The sequence below is a fragment of the Malania oleifera genome, chromosome 5, assembly GCF_029873635.1.
Source record: "Malania oleifera isolate guangnan ecotype guangnan chromosome 5, ASM2987363v1, whole genome shotgun sequence".
Lineage (NCBI taxonomy): Eukaryota > Viridiplantae > Streptophyta > Magnoliopsida > Santalales > Ximeniaceae > Malania > Malania oleifera.
In genome coordinates, this window is record NC_080421.1 from 101,202,080 (window position 1) to 101,226,059 (window position 23,980).

At 36.5% G+C, this 23,980-nt stretch overlaps 2 protein-coding genes across 2 annotated transcripts in view; both read right to left on the bottom strand.

The window, feature by feature from the left end:
• Positions 1-23,980, bottom strand: part of LOC131155035 (uncharacterized) — a 389,116-nt gene that overhangs the window by 363,870 nt on the left and 1,266 nt on the right. Inside the window, exon 3 of the mRNA XM_058107930.1 lies at positions 23,299-23,323. Coding sequence (XP_057963913.1) covers positions 23,299-23,323 — 25 coding nt within the window. The remainder of the gene's footprint in view (positions 1-23,298; positions 23,324-23,980) is intronic.
• Positions 1-23,980, bottom strand: part of LOC131155026 (uncharacterized protein C57A7.06) — a 41,095-nt gene that overhangs the window by 15,828 nt on the left and 1,287 nt on the right. The window contains exons 3-5 of the mRNA XM_058107909.1: positions 23,299-23,323; positions 22,012-22,596; positions 525-687 (exon numbers count right to left, since the gene is read on the bottom strand). Of these exons, the coding sequence (XP_057963892.1) occupies positions 525-687; positions 22,012-22,350 (502 nt within the window). The 5' untranslated portion in view covers positions 22,351-22,596; positions 23,299-23,323. The remainder of the gene's footprint in view (positions 1-524; positions 688-22,011; positions 22,597-23,298; positions 23,324-23,980) is intronic.

The window sequence follows — 23,980 nt, forward strand, 5'->3', positions numbered from 1 at the left end:
GCACGAAGCAACAAGAGCTAATAGCCAACCTCAATATAATGAGACTTGAGGCTTTGTTGTTGTTGTCATTGTTGCTGTGTGACTAATTAAACGATAAATTCTAATAGTTGCTAAAAATAATTCTTAGACAATTATTTTACGCAATTATGTTTGGAATAACTTTTTTGCAATTTTTTTTATATCTTTCCAGCAGAATAAAGGAGCTTCATCAAAATAAAATGCTCCAATTCAAAATTGCAAAAATCAAAGAAAAAAATCATTTAGAGAAATTTTCACTCTAAAAGAAAATAGACAATAAGAATTGTGTGAATAAAAAATTTAGAAAATACTAGTCCTGCAAACCTTTTCTAAGAGAATCTTCAACAGCTATACCCGAGGAAATAGTACAGTAAGCCCCAGATAAGACAAAAATAAAAATCCAATGAACTTAAGGATATTACAAGCCTGCAGTGCCCAAACTAGGTTCATAGTAGACACAACAGATAACTAATGAAGACAAGTCATGTTTTTAAAGTCATTCTTACCTTCAAAAGCACCACTTGGCAGTCCAGTAATTCCTTGCAACATCCTCACATGCCTATTGCCATCTTCCTCAGCCCCATCTCCAAGCTGGTCTGAATTTTCTCTTTCATTGCTGGCATCTTCATTCTCGTGTCCATCATCATCATCTGATAGCACATCTTCATCCTATGCAAGAGAAATATATTGAATAGTCAATACAGAAATCTATTGAATAATGAACAAATTAACCAAACAAAAAGACCCACACTTTGTTAGACGATAATATGGCATCATACTATACAAGAACGAGACTCTAGATTGGGGATGCACAAATTTTACCAAAAAACCGAAAACCACACCAAAATCAAACTCAACTCACCTTCAGTTGGGTTTTTTGGTTTTTGGTTTCATTTAAAGTTTTTAAATATTTGTAAAAAAATCAGTTTCTTCAGTTTCAATTTCGGTTTTTTTGTAAAACCATAAACCAAAATATATATATCTGTAATTATTATTTAAAAATTATATTTTCATTAATTTTTAAGTGGTGATTAGAGAATGTTTCATTTAAGCCGTCATTTAAAACATTAAATTAGCTATTGCTTCATGGAAAAATCAGTCAAACAGTTGGCTGACAGATAAATAGTGTTGTGGTCAATTAAACACGTGGCAAAGGGGGCTAATATAGAAAGAGGGGAGACTCACATGGGGGAATTGGGCGTTAAAGTCAGATCTGCGTGCTTGGGAGAAGTTCATCCCACATTGAATGCCAGCCCCCAAATTGTTTATAAAAGCCATTGCCCAGGCATTTCCTCATTGTCCTGGCTTGTAGGCCTGCTTGCTTGCAGGCCTACCATGCTTCTCGGTTCTAAGCCATGCTAATGGCCTTGGTTCAAGTTAAAATATTAATATTTCAAGATTTTTCTTTTCTATCTTGCCTTGTGGGTAGTGGTGGAAATCACAACACACCTATACACCCAACCATTCCCACCATAAATAAATGGGTTAGGGTAATTACATGGGTCATAAATGAGTGGTCCATTTAGACCTGAATATTTAATGGGTAAAAATGGGTGTACCAGCTACTTGCTTAACCCATCAACCTATTTAAATTTTCGACCTAATTAATTATAATACTAATCCATTAAATGCACCTTATTTGAACCATACTACGATTACATAGTTAATATTATAATTTGGATATCTATGTATATACCTAACATAATTATGGATAGTTCAGTTCGAATATTAATGTCATTATGTAATTATTTACGTACATAACTGAGTTGGTTCGTCCAAACCAATTAATACGCATGCATGCATGTAACTACGCAATTGTTTTGATCTAGCTATGTTTGTAATTGTGTAGGTATATAACTATAGCATTGGCTGTAACTATCAATTGAAATGAAACTACATAATTATGTAATATACTATTATTCCAAAATCAATGTACATAATTTTGTAATTAGGGGCCTCTTGGTTCGATTATGTACATAGTTATAATGTAATTAGTTTGGTTCAGTTATCCAAACCAATTAATATGCATGCATGTACAAAATTATGGAATTGATTCGGTTTAGATTATATCAGTAATCATATAACAACAACAAAACCAAGTCTTAAGTCCCACTAGGTGGAGTCGGCTATATGAATCCTTTTCCACCAATTTATGCAATCATGGACCATTTCTTTTGATAGATTCAAGGATATTAAATTCTTACTCACTGTCTCCTCTCAAGTTATTTTATGTCTACCCCTACCCCTTCTACTGCCCCCCATAGTAACTAACTGACTCTTCCTCACTGGCGCACTATGTGGCCTACATTGCAAGTGTCCATACCATATGAGTCATCCCTCCCTTATCTTATCTTCTATAGGAGCTACACTTAACATATCACGAATATGTTCATTCTTTAATTTTATCTTTCAATGTTATACCACTCATCCATTTAAGCATTATCATCTTGGCAACTTTTACTTTTCAGATATTCTGTTTCTTCGTCACCCAACATTCTTATCCATATAGCATAATTGGTCTTATAGTTGTCCTATAAAACTTTCCTTTTAATTTTAAGGGTATTCTACAATCACAGAGCACATTAAGCACTTCTCCATTTTACCCAACCTACTTTAACTCTATGGCTATGCATTACATCATCTTCAATTTCTCCTTCAGCTTGCATAACAGATCCAAAGTATTGAAATCTACAAGTGCTATTTATTTCTTCATCATCAAGTTTAACTTTGTCTCCAATATTTCTCCTATCATTACTAAAATTACATTTCATATATTCTGTCTTATTTCTACTTATCCTAAAGCCTCTAGATTCCAAAGCTTCTCTCCATAATTTAACTCAGCCTCTACTCCATCCCTAGCTTCACCAATTAATACAATATCATCTACAAACAACATACCAGGGAACCTCCTTTTGAATACTCTTAGTTAGTTGGTCCATCACTAAAGCTAAAAAATAAGGACTCAAAGCATATGCTTGATGTACACATATAGTGATTGGAAATTCTCTAGTTTCTCCATCTATAGTCTTTACACTAGTCATTACTCCATTGTACATATCCTTAATGACATCAATATACCTACTACATACACCTTTTTTTTCTAAAACCCACCATAGAACTTTCCTAGGTATCCTATCATATGCTTTCTCTAGGTAAATAAATATCATATGCAAGTCCCTCTTCTTTTTCCTAAACTTTTCCATTAATCTTCTTAAAATATATATATACCTTTTTGTGGTAGATCTCCCAGGCATAAAACAAAATTGATTTTCTGAGACCTCTGTTTCTAACCTTAATCTTTGTTCAACTACCCTTCCCTATAGTTTCGTCATAAGACTCATAAGTTTAATTCCACGATAGTTATTACAATTTTGAATATCTCCTTTATTTTTTGTATATAGGTATTAAAGTGCTTTTCCTCCATTCATCTGGCATTTTCTTAGTTTTTATAATTGTATTAAATAAATTAAATAACCATATAATTTCGTTATCACGTAAGCATTTCCAAACTTCAATTGGGATGTTATCTAGTCCTATAGCTTTCTCATTTTTCATCTTTTTTAGTGCAAACTTAAGTTCGTTAACTCTAATTTTGCGAATAAATCTCATATTTTTAGCTTTTTCCTCATTTAACAATACTAAGTTTAAGCCTCCTATTTGGTTTTCATTAAACAACTTACTAAAGTAACTTTGCCATCTTTCTTTAAAGTCTTCGTCCTTAACCAAGACAATATCATCCTCACTTTTTATACATTTTACATTTCCTAAGTCTCTGCTCTTCCTTTCTCTAGCTTTAGCAAGTTTATATATATCTCTTTCCCCTTCTTTTGTATCTAATCTATCATACAAACTATTAAATGATCCGTATTTAGCTTCACTAACGGCCTTTTTTGCATCTTTTCTCGCCTCCTTATACTTTTCAAAGTTATCACTGTTTCTACATTTTTGCCACGTTTTATACCAAATTCTTTTTGCCTTTATGGCTTTTTGTACAACTTTATCCCACCACCAACTTTCTTTGCTATTCAAGAATCTTCCCCTGAATTCACCTAAAATCTCTTTTGCTATCTTTTTAATTACTTGTGTATTTAATTACAGTATTAGCTACAATACTATAATTTGAAATTAAACTACACAATTACATGATCAATACTATAATTTGGAAATTAATATACATAATTTTAAAATTATGGGCAGGTTGGTTCAAATATATATGTATGTAATCACGCAAGTATGAATGTGCAATATTGGTTCGATTTAGTTATCCAAAGCAATTAACATGCATGCATGTACATAATTGTGTAATTAATTGGTTTTGTTCAGATATGTCTATAATTATATAGATATGTAATTATAGTATTGGTTACAAGTATCATTTAAAATTAAACTACATAGTACATACTTATATAATCAATACTATGATTTGGAAATCTATATAAAAATGTAATAATTATGAACACCTTGGTTCAAATCTAAGCATAATTAGCAATTATGAATGTACACAATTGGTTTGGTTATCCAAACCAATTAATATGCATGAGTGATGTACATCCATAATTTTCATTTGAATATGTATGTACTACACAATTATGACTGCATGCAATTGGTTTTGTTTGGTTATACAAACAAATTAATATGCATGCATGCATGTACATAATTATGTTATTGGATTAGTTAAGCTATGGTTGTAGTTATACAAATATGTAATTCTAGCATTGGCTACAACTATCATTTGAAATTAAACTATATCATTAATTGCATAATCAATACTATAATTTGAAAATATATACATAATTTTATAACTATGGACACCTCAGTACAAATATGTACGTATCATAATAGTCAAAAGCGTGCCTGAGGGACACCTAAGTGCGAGGCCCAAAGGGGCAATGGGGGCTAGCACCTCACCAAGGTTAAGGCAAGGCAACCTTCAAGAGGCACAGTGAAGTGCAGTGAGTCATGCCTTGAGAATTCCGACCTTTAACCTTTTTTTTACCTTCTAAGAAAGAAAACTAGAATGATAGGCCTTGAGATATCGATCCACAGCCAGCAAAGAGACCCTAGCCCTAGCAAGAGGCTTTGACTCAAACCAGCAGGTCCAACACAACAGACCTTCGTATTCTAGCCTTCAAACCAGCACCAAAAACCTCCGTATTTGAGTCTTTGAGCCTTCGCCAAAGGCCTTTTTCTTTCAGGCCTTCGAACAAACGAGGGTCTTTGAACTAGTGAGTCATCATCACCAGTCTTACCTTCGTCTTTGAGCCTTCAAACCAGCATTACAAACCTCCGTATTTGAGTCTTTTGAGTCATTGAGCCTTCACCAAAGCCCTTTGTCTTCAAGGCCTTCAAACAAGCAAGAGCCTTCGAACTAGTGAGTCGTCATCGCCAGTCTTTATGAATCATCAAAGCTACTTCAAGCAAGTAGTCGTCGTCTTCTTCCTATTCTTCTTCTTCAGCTTCGAGGGCTCACTGCTATCTTATTCTTCTTCTTCTTCTTCTTCGAAACTAAGTCTCAAGTGATTGAGATTGAGTATCAACCATGTTAGGCTTGTTGCCAAATCTTCATGCTCTTCTTATGACTCTTTTTCTTCTTCAAAACTTAGCCTCAGGGCTAAGTATTTTTCTGCGGCCCACTAGTGGCTGGCAGGCTGCCTTGCTCTTGGCCAGTTATATATTAACTTGCATTAAGCCATTAAGTTAATATTATATAATATGTAATTAATTAGTTATGCAGATTTTAATATTGTAGTTCAATGCAAGTCACTATATACATTTTTACTGAATTTAGCTGTTGTTTTGTATCGAAATATGCTATACAAATTATACATTTTCTTGAATTTAATTTATTTATCAATTTAGGTTTATTTCGAAAATATAGTATACACTGCTTTTGCATTTAGGATAACAGGGCTTAAACCTTAAATGGATTCCGAAAATTCGTGCTCTACAAAGAAAGATCTTGCATGGAAGTATGCACATTTGGAAGATCAAAAAAATAGAAATAATTTAACTTGCAATTTTTGTGGCAAAATCACAAAGGGAGGAGCATTATGAGAAAAACAACATATTGTTGGAGGATTTTGAAATGCAAAAGAATGCTCTAAGCGCCCTGCTCATGTTCATGAGTAGTTAAGGGAGTAAATGTTTGAAGAAAGATATAGAGGAGGAAAATGAGCTATTGTCTGACTTAGATGACATAAATCATTATGGTGAAGATGAAGTGAAGTTGAGGAAATTGACCCTCGTGGCAAGAGAGTGCTTAGGAGTGGAAGTCAAGTCGAAGTTCATACCAATCCACCTTAAAGACACCAAAACAAACGGGGCCTATAGACTTGTTTTTTTACTCTTGATCAAAAGAAGCGATTCAATCTAAGAAAGAAGGGTGGATGAAACAAACATCAATAAATGAAGTGTGCAAAAAAAAATTAACACAAAAGGCAATGGCAGATATTGCTAGGTGGATGTATGACGCTGGAATATCATTTGATGATGTACATTTGGACAATTTTGTAGTGGCACTTGAATCGATTAGGCAATATGGTCCTGGAATAAAGCCGCTTAGCTATCACGAAATCAGAGTTCCTTTCCAAAACAAGGAAGTTAGTCAAACGAAAGAGTTGATGAAGGCTCATAAGGAGGAATGGGCAAGCCATGGATGCTCAATTATGTTTGATGGTTGGAGGGATTCGGTTGCAAATAAGGACATAATAAACTTCTTAGTGAACTCTCCAAGGGGATCAGTGTTCATCAAGTCTATTGATGCTTCTAGTACTGTCAAAAATGTAGATAGAATGTATAAATTACTTGATGAGATGGTGGAGGAAATTGAAGAATCAAATGTGATTCTAGTAGTAACTGATAACCTCAAACTATGTTGCAACAAGTAAGAACTTATTATATATATTGTTTATTTTAATATTTTAATAGTTTCACTCCTTGATTTTTGAATAGGGAGATTGTTGGAAGCAAAGAGGCCACATTTATGTTGGACACCGTGCGCTACTCATTGCCTCAATTTAATTTTGGAGGATATTAAGAAGATGCCTATAATTCATACAACTTTTAAAAGGGCAATATTTTTTAACAGTTATATTTATAACCATGTTGGGGTGGTGAACTTGATGAAGCAATTCACTAGAGGAAAGGAGCATAGGCACGAGGCGAGGAGGCCAACGCCTCATACCATGTGAGGCGAGGCGACATGCAAGAGGCGCAATGAGGCGCACCTTGAAAATTTTGAGCCTATTAAATAAAGAAATAGCCAGAGGCCAGAGCCCTAGCCCTCTTCGACCCTCGAAGCCCCACAACCCTTCGCGAGTTCGTTTTGCACATTTCGAACCAGCAGGAGCCTTCGCAAGCCTTCGAACCAGCAGCGTGAGTTCGTCAACGAGTTTTCGAACCAGCAGGAGTCTTCGCGAGCTCGTCTTCGAGCCTTCAAACCAGCAGTGCGAGTTCGTCCTCGGCATTTCAAACCAACACGACCCTTCGCGACTTTGTTTTCCACATTTCAAACCAGCAGGAGCCTTCGCAAGTTCGTTTGTGAGCCTTCGAACTAGCAGCGTGAGTTTGTCATTTTGTCTTTGACATTTCAAACCAGCAGCGAGCTCGTCTTTGAGCCTTCGAACCTTCATGAGTCGTCTTCTTCTTCTTCTTCAATTCTTCTTCTTCTTCTTCAATTCTTCTTCCTCTTTTTCACTTCTTCTTCTTCTTTTTCACTTCTTCTTCTTCTTCTTCTTCTTCTTTTTGCTGCTTGCGTCCTGCTGTCTACAACTTATAATATTATATGTTATTAAATATGTAGTTTAATCTTTAATGTAAGTTTATAACTAATACATAATATTCTTATTTATTGAATTTAGCTACTGTTTTTTAATTTGTTTGGAAATGCATTATACAAGTCTTAAATCTTATATGGGTTATTGACTGTATTAGGCTATTAGCTACTAATACAAAATGAGTATGTTAATGTTTTATTAGGTTATTACTTTGAAATCTTTTATTGTATTCTTTTATTTTTATGTTGAATTGTTGATGCTTTTGGCCTTGGCAATTTCATTAAATTTTCAATTTTGCTATTGAATGTTTTGGCATTTTAAATTCTAATATTACTAGATATTCATATGTTTCATATATCAATTACCCCAAATAGGCATTTTAGAGCATTTTAATAGTTGTGCGCCTCACCTTCGTGAGGTGCGCACCTTTGCCTCGCGCCTCGACTTCAAATACCCTTTGCGCCTCGGCTCGCCTTGCGCCTCTAACTACTATGGAAAGGAGTTGCTAAGGCCTGCAGTGACAGGATTTGCAATTGCCTTCATCACTCTTCATTTGATACAACTTCAAAAGAACAACTTGAGGAAGATGTTTACTTCTGAAGATTGGAATACTAGTAAATGGGCGTGGAAGGCAGCTGGAAGAAGGGCAGCTAGTATTGTTTTGATGCTTACCTTTTTAGAGCACCATTGTCTATGCTCTTAAATTGACATATATTTATAAAGCAATGGATAGAGCTAAGGAAGCCATAGCTAAGGCTTTTGGTGAGAGCGAGGATAAATTCAAGGAAGCATTATTAATACAAGGTGGGGATGCCAACTCCATCAACCTTTGCATGTAGCTGCACACTACTCGAGCCTAGATTTTACTATTCAAACCCCCACATCTTGCAAGATAAAAAAATCATGGCATGTTTGTACAAATGCATTACAAGGTTGGTGCCAACCAAATAGCAAGATAAAATTTTACATGAGTTGGAAAATTACTCTAGCTCTAGTGGCCTCTTTGGAATTGATTTGGCAGTAAGACAAAGGAAGATGAAAGCACCAAGTGAAGTGGCATTTTTAGTACCTCTTATCTATCTAAAATTATTTTCGCTACTTAGCTAGTAGGTATTCATTTGAAATTTATTTAGCACAATGGTGGATATCATTTGGATCATCGGCTCACTTGCAAAAACTTACTATGAAAATCCTTAGCCTCATGTGTAGTGCTACTGGTTGCAAAAGAAATTGAAGCATATTTTAACATGTAAGTCATTAGGATATCGTGGATTAAAGAACATGAAATACTAGTCTACTACCTTTTAGAATCACTATTTACTATACTACTTTGAACTTCATGCAGCTTCATAGAAAAAGGAGAAATAGCTAGCCCAGCAATGCTTGAATGATTTGGTATTTGTGAAATATAATCAAACTTTGAAGCGTCAATACAACAAGTGTGACACCATTGATCCCATCCTTCTAAAGGACATTAGTGATAGCAATAAGTGGTTAATTGGAACGACGGATGACAATTTTGATGAGGACGATGAACTTGTGTTTGAAGATGGTCTTTTGACATGGGGTTTTGATGCCAGAGCTGCTGGAGTAAATAAACCCCTGCATCACACTAGATCAAGAATAAGTGTGAATGTGTCATCATCTTTCTAGAGGTAGAGCTTCATCTAGCACTACTAGGGGCCAAAGTACAATATTGGAACTTGTAGATGAGGATGAGATCCGAGTGGGCAGGAGACAGAAGAGGAAGAAGATGTTGAAGAAGAAAATTCTGATGATGAAGAGGAAGATGATGATATCTTGGCAGACTTAGTTGATGATGAGTGACAGCTGAAAAGGATATTTAGATTTTAGACATTGGAACCTTTTATTGTACTCCTTTCTTTTGATAATGAACTATATTGATGCTTTTGGGCCTTAGGCTTGGCAATTTCATTTCCTTTGTAATTTGAAGCTTGAACTCTTGCATGCTTAATTGCTTATGTTGAACTATGTTTGTTTCACTTAGAACTTGGTAATTGGTAGTCATAATTTCTATGCATTTATGTCTTGGTATTAAGTATTTTGGCATTTTAAACTCTACCAGTGATGTGTTCATATATCAATTACCCATCAACTAAGCATTGTACATAATTTTAATAATTGAGCGCCTGACAAAGCTTTCACCTCGTGCCTCGCACCTTGGCTCCAAGCACCCTTTGCACCTCAGTGCGCCTTGCGCTTTGACTACTATGGCACATACTAACAGAATTATGAGCGTACGCAATTGGTCGGTCTGGTCATGCAAACCAATTAATATGCATGTACATAATTATGTAACTAGTTCAGTTAAGATATATTTGTAATTGTATGAGATATGTGATGTAGGACAAATATTAGAATTTATATATAAAGAGAATTGAGAGAACTAGAAGAAGAAGAAGAACGGGGGTGAGAGACAGAATTAGAAGAGAGATAAGAGAAGGAAGAAGGAGAAGAGGAGGAAGAAGAAGAAGAACAGCAGAACCTGAGAGAGAGAGAGGAAACTGCAATCTGATTCAAAAATAACTGTACATCCACTCGCATGTCCAGCACTTAAACCACTAACACAACTAGCACATATTTACAAATAGGACCCAACTAAACACATAATTACAAATATTAAAAGAAGTCACTAAAAACATACAAAGAGATCATCCACACACATCTTTCCTAAACCTATGCCTAAAATATGTGTGTCGAATGGGCAGCCTAGGGGGTTATGGGTGGTCCTCCATCATTCTCCCTCGACTGAAAGGAACTCTGTTCCGCAGAGTGGGACTGCAAATATGACTCCAGCAATTCAGGAGTGCTGTCATGAACATCATCCTCGACAAGCCATGTAGCATCTGACTCAGGGCAACCTCTCCACTGAACCAAGTAGCTATGAAAACCACCGTCAGGAGACGTCACGAACTTGTCATCCAAGATAGACTCCACTGTTTCCTATGGTCAAGAAATAAAGGGAGGCTGAGAATCTGCTGAACCTGCATGGGCATCAAATGGCAAACCAAGAGGCTCAAAAGTACCTCAGTAACGTGTCAAATACTAATGGTAATGTGAGTACGTAAATCAAGTAAATATGCATTTAGGTCCAAGTTTCTTAAGGATGAGAAAAGGACTAACGGACGAGCATGGAGCATTTTAAATGAATTTCAGGTCTTATGCGAACCATGACACAATCACCTGCATTAAACTCTCTAGTCCTACGCTACACATCTGCAGCAAGCTTATAATCCATAGCACTCATAGCAATTTTTCACCTAAGCTCAGCATGCAGCTCATGAATGTGACTGACAAAAGATTCAGCACTCAGAAATACAGGCATCTAGTGGTAAAGGAACAAGATCAATGGGTGCACGGGGTTTGTTACCAAATGCACACTCAAAAGGACTCTTAACTGTAGACCTATTCACAGAATTATTATAAGCAAACTCAACAGTAGGTAGCACCAAGAGCCAATTGCCCATGTTTTTCTCCCACAACACACCTAAGCAAGTCACCAAGACTATGATTCACAATCTCAGTCTGCCCACAGTTTGGGGGTGGCAAGTAGAAGAAAACAGCAAGCCCCAAAAATTTTCCAAAGTGTCTCCCAAAAATAGCTAGAGAACTTGATATCCCTATCAAACACTATGGAGGCTGGCAACCAATGCAATTTGACAACCTCTCTGAAGAACAATATAGCTACATGAGATGCATTAGAAGCCTTATTACATAGAATGAAATGTGCCATCTTGGAGAATCTGTCTGCAACAAAAAATATGGAATCATGTCCTCAGGCTGTTTTGGGAAGTCTAAGAACAAAATCCACACTTAGGTCTCTCCAAGGCATGTGTGGCAATGGTAGAGGGGTATAAAGGCTGGTGTTGCGTCTCTTAGCTTTGGCTAACTGACAGGATAGGCGTGACACTGAGACACTATCTTAACAACCTCCTTAAGGAAGGCCAATAAAAACTATCCTCAACCAAGGCAATGGTTTTATCCTTCCCCAAGTGACCAGCTAACCCTCTAAGCATGCAATTCCCAAACTAAAAGATCTCTAAAGGAAATACAGGGAATGCATAACCTAGTACCTTTAAAAAGGTATCCCTCTTGGATGATAAAATTTACAAAATCCCTATAGTGGCCCTCATTCACCCCCCTAAAATACAAGCCCAAAATCAGGACAAGTGGAGTTCTTGTCCTTCAGACGATCAAACCCAATGACCCAAACTCTCAAAATATGGAGAATAAATGCTACCCTACTAAGGCAATCAGCCACTTTATTCTCAACACTGTGACGATGCTTAAGAACAAAAGTGTACTCGTTGTGGAACTCTACCCAAACAGCATGCTTCACACTCAACTTCTTCTACGAGCTCGGAATATAGCAAAGCAAGGTGGTCAAAGAAGAGTACAAACTCTTGGGATAACAAATAGTATCTCCAATGTTGGAGATATTTCATTACAGCATAAAACTCTTTATCATATGTGTTATATTCTATTTAGCACCTGAGAGTTTTCCGCTAAACAAATACTATAGGATGTCCCTCCTGACTCAAGACCCCACCCATACCTATCCCAGAGGCATCACAAGCCACCTCAAAAACTCTCCTAAAGTTTGGATGCCTAAGTAGTAAGTAGAGGTGCTTCGATCATCTTTTGTTTGAGCTCTCTAAAAGCTCTAGAAGCTTATGGGGTTCAATGAAACTCCACTTTTTTTAAACACTTAGTGATAGGAGCCATGATGGTGCCAAAATGCCCTATAAATTGCTTATAGGAAGTAGTTAGGCCATGAAAACTATGATTCTCAATAATAGTCCTAGGCTCAAGCCACACGCTAATGGCTCTAACCTTTTCTGGATCAGTGGCTATTCCTTGCACAGAAATCACAAAACCAAGAAAAAGCACACTAGACTATAGGCAAGGTCTTAAATTTCGATTTCGACTCTAATTTCGAAGCTCCAAAAGTACAGAAATTTCGACAAAAATTTCGATTTCAATGTCGATTTCGATTTCGATTTGAAAAAATAACGAAAACTAGTAGTAAAGCATGGAATTCTTTGTGAAACTTTAGAAATGGTTAACAAACATAAAAATATAAGTTTTAAGACTAATAAATTACAAATTAAATACATCTATGTTTTGTATGAGGTGGAAAAGTTGTAAAATAGTATGTGTATCAAACATGTTTGTAAGATAATGTACATTAAACATATTCAGTTAATGCAAATGAAATTCATAAATCATTTAAATATTATTTATTATACAAATATTGATAATTTAGACATGAATGGTTAAATAAAATATTACTATAAGTTTATTTTTTCATATAATTTCAAAAGCACTTGTGATAACCTTTTGTTTCAATAAAATAAATTAAAAGAGAAATTTCACTTCACTCTCGAGGTTTCGATAAATTTCGACAAATTTCGATAAAATTTCGAGGTTTCAATAAATTTCGGATGATTTATTGAGATTTCGACGGAAATTATGCAAGACGGAAATCGACTGCCATTTTGATTTCGAAGGAGACGGAAATCGGAAATTTCAACGGAAATTTTGACAGTTTCGTGGAAATTTAAGACCATGACTGTAGGTTTCTTGAGGTTAGCGAACAACTTCGCTTCCCTCAAGGTGGCAAAGGCCTCATAAAGTTGTATCGAGTGCTCTACCCTAAACTTACTATAGACCAGTACATCATCAAAGTAGACCGCTAGGAACTTTCCTATGAATAATTGCAGAATATGTGTCATAACCCTCATAAAAGTGTTGGGCACATTAGAAAGTTCAAATGGCAAACCGTCCTGGGTCTTAAAGGTTGTATTCCATTTATTTCCCATCTCAGCCTAATTCTAATTTGGTGATACCCGTTACGTAGATCAATCTTGGAATACCAACTAGAGACAGCTAGCATGTCAAGCATATCCTCAAGCCTAGGGATAGGGAACATATACTTGATGGTGATTTTGTTACTATCCACATACATCATCCAAGATCCACCTTTTTTTTTTTTGGAGTTAGTAGAGCTAGTACAGCAAATGGACAAAGGTAACTATCTCACAAAGCCCTTGTCAAGGAGTTCTCCTACCTGCCTATTCAATTCAGCAGGCTCTATCGAGTTCATCCTATAATGTGACAAGTTAGGTAATTGTGAACCTGGAAAAAAATCTATGGCATGTTGAACAGCATAGGTGATAGCTCACTAGACAACTCACTAGGTACAACATCAGAGTACTCAACTAGCAACTCTCCTACCTCAGGTGGGCACTCACATGAAGACTCTTGATCCTTAGAAGGTGTGGGCACTCACATGAAGACTCTTGATCCTTAGAAGGAACCTATTGAGTTATGGCAGCTAAAATGCACTTGTTTTGTTAGCTATCTCACTTAAGAGTCCTATGATCAAGCAAGTGAATGAATTTGAACTAGGGCCTGATGGACTATCCTATTCCTTAACTTCGGATCTTTGTGGGTGGGCTTGGTTGGGTCAAAATGATATTCTTAAACACGTAAGTGTTTTCCCTACCATGATTGGTTACATCATGATCAAATAACCATGCTCGCCCTAACAAGACATGGGCCACATCCATCGGGAGTACATCATAATAGAACCTATCCTTATAAGCTCCCATTTGGATAGCTACAAACACCTCTCGGTAATTGGTAGATTTGGTTGAGGGTGTGGCCCTTCTTTAAGGTTCAATCTTCCTAGAGTGGCCATGGAGATCACATTCATGCTACCAGTCCCATCAATAACAAGCTTACATGTCCTACCTCCACAACAAATGTAAGCATGGAAAATAGTGGTTTGTTTCCACTTCCCACTATCCATGGCAATGGATAAGACATGCCTAACCACACTAACATGGCGATAATCCTCCTCAAAAACATCTAGAGGATCACCCTCATCTCCTAAGTACTCAACAACATCTACAACCTGATCCTCACAATCTAGCAAATCATCAATCTCATGCTCTAAAGATAAAGCTCATTGGGGACAACTGGCATCAAAATGACCTCTAGAATGCATCAATGACACTGCACAGATGAGCTACTAGCTTGAGGAATACTGGGTCCACTAGAGCGAACAACATGATGTGACTCTATTTGCTTCTCCAAACTCTCTCTAGGAGTAGACTGAGGGATGGTAGGCCTAAGGCGAGGAAAGGGCTTGGACTGACGTGACTCACTCACCTGAGGCGAAGACTTAATAAAGCTCTTGAGGTTCCTTTCAATGGCAAGCTCTTTCTAATATGTTGTCTCTAAAGACTCTGGAGAGAAACAACTCAACCTCTCACTTGACATCCTCCTTAAGACCATTCACAAACCTAACTACAGTGTGATGTGTGACCTCAACAATGCCACTCCTAAGTATCAATTCCTCAATTCAATCAATATAGCTAGCTACAGTAGTGGTTTGTTTATGGTTCAAGAGCCTACTGAACAACTGGCTCTTAAAGGAAGGAGGGATGTACTTTTTATTTCAATCGTTGTCTTATCACTTCCCACCAGGTAATAGGAGGCTCACCCAACCATTCCAGGGTTTGTTGTACAGTATGCCAATGCTTCTTTGTCGGTCCTACAAGTTTCATCTTGGAAAACTAAACCTTATCCTCACTGCATATACGGTACCAATTAGAGAAATCCTCCATCTCCAACACCCAATCTAAATGGATCTTGAGTCGAGTTTCCCATCATAAGCATGCACATCCACCTTGACCTTTTTTGTAACATCTCCATAGTCTTCCCAACCCTGCCTAGGGAATGTGGAGCATGCCTAGGGTTAGGTCGGTATGCTACATCATTAAACTCCTCAAGCTCACCTTCTCAAACCTAGACTCTAGATTAATCTAACACTGGAGGGGCATAATTGACCCATAGGTTTGTTTTGGAGCATAACCCATATTGTTAGGTACTACTCAACCTCTCACTTGACATCCTCCTTAAGACCATTCACAAACCTAACTACAGTGTGATGTGTGACCTCAACAGCGCCACTCCTAAGCATCAATTCCTCAATTTGATCAATATAGCTAGCTACAGTAGTGGTTTGTTTATTGTTCAAGAGCCTGCTGAACAACTGGCTCTTAAAGGAAGGAGGGATGTACTTTTCTCTCAATCATTGTCTTATCACTTCCCACCAAGTAATAGGAGGCTCACCTAACCATTCCAAGGTTTGTTGTACAGTATACCAATGCTTCTTTGTCGGTCCTACAAGTTTCATCTTGGAAAACCAAACTTTATCCTCACCGCGTATACAGTACCAATTAGAGAAATCCTCCATCTCCAACACCCAATCTAAATGGATCTTGAGTCGAGTTTCCCATCATAAGCATGCACATCCTCCTTGACCTTTTTTTGGTAACATCTCCATAGCCTTCCCAACCCTGCCTAGGGAATGTGGAGCATGCCTAGGGTTAGGTTGGTATGCTACATCATTAAACTCCTCAAGCTCACCACCTCAAACCTGGACTCTAGATTAATCTAACACTGGAGGGGCATAACTGGCCCACAGGTTTGTTTTTGAGCATAACCCATATTGTTAGGTACTAGAGGAACCCCAAGAGTAGGAAGGATACCCTGGGCAGACCCTATTAAATATAGGGAGTTGTTAGGGACCTAGATTGCCTAAATGATGGCTCTAATCTTCCACAACAGGACATTTACCTAGCATCTTCAAGAATTGATCAAACTGCTGTGTGAGGTGCTCAAATTTTTGGTCCATGCCTGAAGAGTATCTAATCAGACAGACAAGGACTGGGTGTCATTTGGTGCAATTTCAGCAGAATTAGGGTCAATGATTTTGTTGGTGACTATGGTTAATGCAATATGCTGCAATGATGCTGAGGACAAAAACTTGACTATGAATTATATGAATCCTAAAATTACTACAATGCACAAACATGAAGCTATAAAACCTAATGCATATGAATGGATATGGACATGGGATTGACTTGGTCTAGGTATGAACAAGGATGCAATGATGAGTTAGCTAGAGGAATTTACAGACAAAAAAAAAGGCATATTTTTTTTTTATAACAGCTATAAGAAGCTTAGAATTATGCAACTACGAATTTTCCCTAGTCATACAAACAGTAGTCAAGAAAATGTGAGAGTTTGTTCACCTTGCCAAAGAATTGCAATTGAGTTTACCATCGAATTCCACTGTTAGTCCAGCAATTCCTCTAGTCCCTATTCTCCAAATCTCGGGAAAACAGCCATTAAACAGTAGTTGGAAATCGATCTTAATGCTGCCAACGCTTCAAAATTCTGAAATTTGCTCAGACAGCCCAAAACTAGGCTGTATTTGATCTTAGGAATGCAAACCAAGCTCGATAATTCAATTTTTTGTCAGAAAGCTTAAAAATCTCAGGAAAAACTTCAAATTCTCGAGGCAAGAAGCAATATCTCGCGAATCTGGGGAAACCAGGGGAAGTCCAGCAACTTTCCCATGCACATGGCTTGAGCACATAGCGCGTCAGCCACCAGCGATGAACCTCTGGCGATGGGGTTCCAGCTGGTGGTAGATCAGGGGATTGACAGTGTCCGTGCAGCAAAAAAAATGCAGGAAATAGGGGATTGAGAGGGGAGTCAGCTGGAAAGTTTTCAGCCAGAGCAGGGGCCTCTCTGGTGATTGTATGACGATGAATTTTTGAGGGGTGGTGTTTCGGGGGTGTCCGATTTTGTTAGTAAGGGAGGTGTTGTGGTGTGGTTGCTGGAAAAGGGTGCTCGAATTTCAGGGACACAACATGTATTTTCTGGGAAGTTTTGGTAGTCTACAGTGTTTGAAATTTCTGGAATTTTTTACTTCGAATAGCTGCATGGTGATTGTGGTTTGCTCTGATACCAATTTGATGCAGGAAAAATATTAGAATTTACATATAAAGATAGAATTGAGAGAAATAGAAGAAGAAGAGAAGCAACAGCAGCAGGAATACAGAACAAAGAGAAGAACAGAGAAGGGGAAGGAACAGAACAGGGGTGTAGGAGAGAATTAGGAGATAAGAGAAGAAGGAGAAGAGAGGAAGAAGAAGAAGAACAGCAGAATCTGTGGAGAAGAAATAAAGAGCAACAGAGAGGGAAACTGCAATCTGATTCAAACAATGACTGTACATCCACTAGCATGTCCAGCACATAAACCACTAACACAACTAACACATATTTACAAATAGGACCCAACTAAACACATAGTTACAAATACTAAAATAAACCTCTAAAAAAAACACCTTTCCTAAACCTAGCCTTAAACATGTGTGCCGAATGGGCGGCCTAACGGGTATAGGTGGTGGTCCTCCATCAATTATATACATACATAATTATAATATTGATTATACCTGTCATTTAAAATTCAACTACGTAATTATTATTATTATTATTATTATTATTATTATTATTATTATTATTATTTTTCAATCAAGCAATAGATCAAATAAACCTCAAAGATGGAGGGAAGTTGTGGCAATGATAATGTTTGAAGCTATAAGTTCCACCTAATATTCAACAATTGGCTTCGCATGCTTTAAAATTAAATGGGTAAATAGGTGGACCTATGTCTAAATGGGTAGGGTCATAAATGGGTCAAATATTTTGTATAAATGGGTCATAAATGGATAAATGGATGACAAATGGCCCAACCTATTTCGACCCATACCCGCCCATTTAACAGGTCTACTTTTAGGCCTACTTGCTTGCAAGCCTACCTGGATTCCTCCTTTTGACCGCTGCTAATGAGCTCGGGTGAAGTTACAAAATATTTATCTTAAAAATAGCAAGTGTAAACTGATTGATTTTTGGTTAAAAACTAAACCAAACTAATTAACTGACAAACCATGAATCTAAGAAATCGAGGGTTGTAATTCGGTGTCGGTTTGCTATTTTGAAAAACATATTTGTTCGATTCGGTTTGTTTCTCAGTTTAGCCTAAAACCGAACCAAGGTGAACTGATCACAACCCTACTCTACATGCAATATAGCTTACTTAACCTACCATAATGAAGGAACAATGTTACTCTCTTTTATTTTCTTCCCATTGTAGCAAGAGACATGTTACAACCAATTATGTAGCAAGATGTAGAAAACCAAAGCCTGCTTTATTCAATTTTTGATTGTTGACATAATTCAGCCTCATTGAAACCAATATATCCAAGATTGGCATCCAAAGATTCCAATTAATTCCTTAACTACAAAAGAATCACGATGTGGGTTTAGGAATTCTCACCCCCAACCTTGCTTTTTTACCAGCCAAAATCATGGTTGAGCTCACTCCTAGATTTCAATAATTAGTCAACCAAATTTCACTTTGAAATATGAGTATGAAAATTCAAGCATGTTAATTAAAATAAAAGAATGAACTGCTAGTTCAAACTTTTAATTAAATTTCTAAACTTCAGAAAAATTTTCAGGTACACATGTGTGAACAGAAGCAGAGATCACTTTCCTGATGCTTACTTCAATCGACTCCATGTTGACTTTCCAGGTCAACATCTTGGCGCAAAGACAAAGACTAGGCAAGAATTTTACTTCATCACTGAAAGTACAACGGCATCCCTGGACCACAAGGCTCCCTGCTTTGCAAGGATAAGGAGAAGGTCATCACAGCGTACACAGCCTTACACCTACTTTTATGTAGAGAGATTGTTTCCTTAGACTCGAAACCATTGACCAACCAACAAATGAGCAACCTTACCATTGATCCAAGTCCTGCCCTTTACTTCAAAAATAAATGTTTAAAAAGGAAAATTAAAATATCAAAACAGATTTGGAATAGAGAACCAATCAATTCCTGGACGCTAGTAGCCTAGTTTAAAGTGTCCAAGTCAACAATTCACATCTTGGCTCAAAGAGAAAGATTTGGCGAGAATTCTACTTTGTAACTAAAAGCATAAATAAGAAGCATGAAATATAAAGAAGGAATTGGTAGAGAGAGCCAAAAGCTCATGAATTTATTTTAACAGGCATAATCGGGACTGAGATTTTTAAATTTGCACCCAAAAAATTATCACATATTCCACAATAGACAGCAACCTAAAATTTTATTTTTTAAAAAAATTGGAACTTCCAAAGTATATACCTCTACAATTTACTACAAATATATCTTCAAAAAGAGCATACTAATGCCTTTAAGATATCAAAGACTAATCATTTGATCATGCCATGTTAATCGCTAAAAACATACGAAATATATGGCTACCCCAAAAGTTTAAGGGGTAGACTACCACAAGACCTTTATCCATATATATATATTGGAAAAGAAATATATTAAGTGAGACGAATGTACAAAGAGCATAAGGAATCCTCAAAAAACAAAAAGGAAAAAGAATAATACAAGAAGAAACCCAAGACCAAGCCCAAATAGCAAGCCAATCCTATTAAATGTCAAAAAAAGCTGCGTTGCAAGAACACCCTATGAGGATGCCCACAAGGACATAAAAAACACTATCGTACCCAAAACACCTCCACAGAAAACCCATTATCTCAAAATATTGGGGCATTTCTCTCCAACCAAATAACGGCAAACATAGAAAACCACCACAAATTTCTTGACACTTCGACACCTTCAAAACCTCTAAAACCAACCATCAAGAAAGGCTCCAAAGAATTGGGTTTCACCCAACATTCTCTCAACAAACCAAAAAGTTCGTTCCTTAAGCACCAAACTAAGGGGCAATGCAAAAATAAATTAGCATGATCCTCATTAATAACATGGCATAAAAGACACATAACAAGATATAAGCCATATATGGTCTTCGAACCTACAACAAATTATTGGTGCTAACCCTTTCAAGAATCATAAACCACACAAAAGCCTTTACCTTTGATGGAACTTTAGCTCTCCACAATATATTGGCAAGAGGAAAAGAATGGAAACAACAATTTAGATGAGATAGAATAATTTTCAAAAGGAACACCTGAATGATGAACCCATACGCTAGCATCCCCACAATGAGAATAATGAAAAGCATCAGGCAACCTTGGGACAAAAGAAAGTTCTTAGACCTCCCTATCAATAATATTACGATGAAGCAAATCCCAAGAAAGTTCAAGGACTAACAAAACAAGAAAAGAATAAATAGAAACATCCGGACACAAAGAAAAATGAAAAATGGGAGGAAAAGCAACAAAAAAGCTATCATCCCCAAGACAAATATCCTTCCAATAACAAACCTACACTTATATCCCACTTTATACTTGATACTTGAGAAGAAGAGATAACTCAGGAAAGTTATCTATAAGATGAATTTCCATGGACTTACATGTGATACTCAAGCTATAAAACTAGCATTTTGAGAAGAAGAAATAACTCAAGGAAGTTAAGATGGGTTCCTGATTATATTATATTCAGTACTATTATATGTTGAAGGTCAAATATTGAAATAATTTTAGAGGTTTTCCTTGATTTTGTTCATGTCAACAAACAATTCAAAACACCTTGACTTTTTTAGAATAGGCCTGAATCAAATAGCATTATAGCAGTTATTTGAAGCACATAGTCTTATACAATCTCTAAGATCATTATTTGGAAAAGAGAAGAGGATAGGCTCTCCACTTTTATACAACATGTAGCATTTTGTTTTGAGTGTCTCAAGAAATATAAAAAAATCCTCAACTCATTTGTAATATTAAGAATCTTTCATTGCTAAAATTTTCTTCCATACACACAATTAGCTAAATATTGTTGGGGACCTTAGTAGGATAGTTTCACTGTGTGTTTATAACTTTATATAAATAAAAACACAAACAAACAGCTTTCAGCAATCATGGCATGCATGAAAATTAAGTAAAAAATATATATTCAAATGGTTATCAATAAATCAGCTGATTTACTATCGTACCAATCATGAAATAAATTTAAATATAAATCTGCAAAAGAACATTTATATTTTTGGAATAATATAAGAAAAAATGCAGATTGAAATCTGCCTCTAGCTCTTTTTATTCATAGTGTGTGTGTGCATATGTAGGGAAGGGATCCAATAAGGTATATACTTGACAACTAAAGTTTATAAAATCAACTTAAAACTTTTTCTGCGTGATCAATGATCTGTACGCGAATAAATTTAAATGTAACAGCTGATTTAATGAAATATAACTAAACAAAGAGATATAGTGGTGTAAGAATTAAAAATTCAAACATTTGTGACAATGGATACCTCTTACAGTGCTTGTGTGCGTGCATGCATCCGTGTGTGTGAGGGAGAGAGAGAGAGAGAGAGACCTCAAATTGTTCAGGAAGCTCATACTCAAGATTTTCCACTGGGTCAAAACGCCGATTCTTCTTGGATTCCTCCTCAGCTATCCCTTCTTCATACTCGTACACATCATTGTCTTCATCAGAATCAATGTCTCCATCGCTATTTGTAGGGTCACGATTTAAAAGGTCAAGCTCCTTTCGCAGCTTTGATGGCAAACGTGGACCGGTCCTCTTCCTACCTTCCCCTCTCTTGTTTCTCTCAGTGCCTTTAAGGGTTTTAGACTTCGAGTCTCTTCTCTTCTTCACGCCTCTATCTTTATTCTGCCTGATTTCGTCTCTGCCTTTTCTCTTCTTCTCAGCCATCTTTCTCTGAGATGGGGATCTGAGTGCAAATCAAACACAGGCAACGTGCAATAACAGAGGCTATGGCAGCTTTGTTATAACATGATCTATTATTGTCACAAGAATCCAATTTGTCAAGGTTGGTTCAGCACATTACGATCTAAATTCTCAGTTCTTGTCTCAAAATCTGGACCTGGTTCAAGTTGTTCTTGTTCTCTAAGCCCTTCTTCTGTTAATCTGTATTTGAGGTCTAACTTCTCTGTGATTCTGTGGCAGGAGAGAATAATGTCAGTAGTAGCATCTTTTCATGGAGAGAAGACCCCAGTGCATAAGCTATACGCATCATTCAAGAAATTTGGGAATTTTTAGCTTTTTTAATTTAGCAATTTATTTTGGAAAGCATATTTATTTCAATTTTGGAAGGTAAATTTTAAATTTATGCTATTCATACAATCGTGTAATCACTGTAAAATTGGTCTTGGAATTTTAGGGAAATTTGATAATTGAATTTTAGTGCTCATACTTCCTACCCTTGGTATCCAAACATCCTGTTTTGCACCACCGCCACTCCAGATGTGGAATGAGGTTAGGGTGTGTACACCATGCCCTCTTTAAACCCCCAATGGAAATGGAAACACTAAAAATACATAGTTTAGCAAGATAATAGAAGCCTCACTAAACAAATTGCAATGCTTCATAATAGCTTCAGGAGATCATAAGAATTTCTGTAATCTTATGATTGTTTACACAGTCAATGACTGATGGAGAAGAACAAATGAACAGTTATTCTGAATGACCAGGAACACCCAGCTATTCTAGTTCTATATATAATGGAGGTAAGTACCAGAACTTCTCCAGAAAACATAATGATAATATATAATTATTACTGACTGCAATATAAATAGGGTAAATGTCCAAAAAAATGACAAGTTGACAATTATCTGAAAACAAATAAATTTAGAAACTTACAGATCCATCCTCTTCCATGGGCCTACTGCAAAAAATAAAAATAAATAAGAAAATGAAAAATTTGTTAGTATTTAGCAAATTCCAGCCATATCTATAAGATCAAATTAACTAATAGTGCACAATATATATAATGATTCAAAACATCGATCGAGTAATAATTTTTTTTAATAGTTAATGTATAAGATAATACAGTACTAGCTACTTATGACAACAAAAATATTAGATACTTGTGACAATTTAGTGATGTTTGTTCATTCAATGTTACTATAAACTAAAACTAGCAATGAAGCATGTGTGCCAGACAAATCAAGCTAGAGGGGAATGGGCCCGCTCAAGATTTTATGTTTGTCCCAGTTTTTTTTGTGTTCAAAAGAGGGTTGGAGGCAGACAGTATGTGCATGTAATTGTGTGACCAAACATATAAAACCATTGGCAGTGTACTTATTGGCAGTCATGTGACCAAAAGAGTTAGGGCAAAACCAAGGCTCTCCAAAGAGACCAAACAGATTGCTCCATAAAGATCAAGCCATGGAATGAAGAAATACACAAGCATGTGTCTCAAACTATCATAAAATATCATACACACATCAAGAGACAGACCCATATAAGCCTGCTCTGTAACAGATTGGTGGTGTTCACTCTAAAAGGAATAGTCATCCACACAAACGGCTTAACTTAGAAA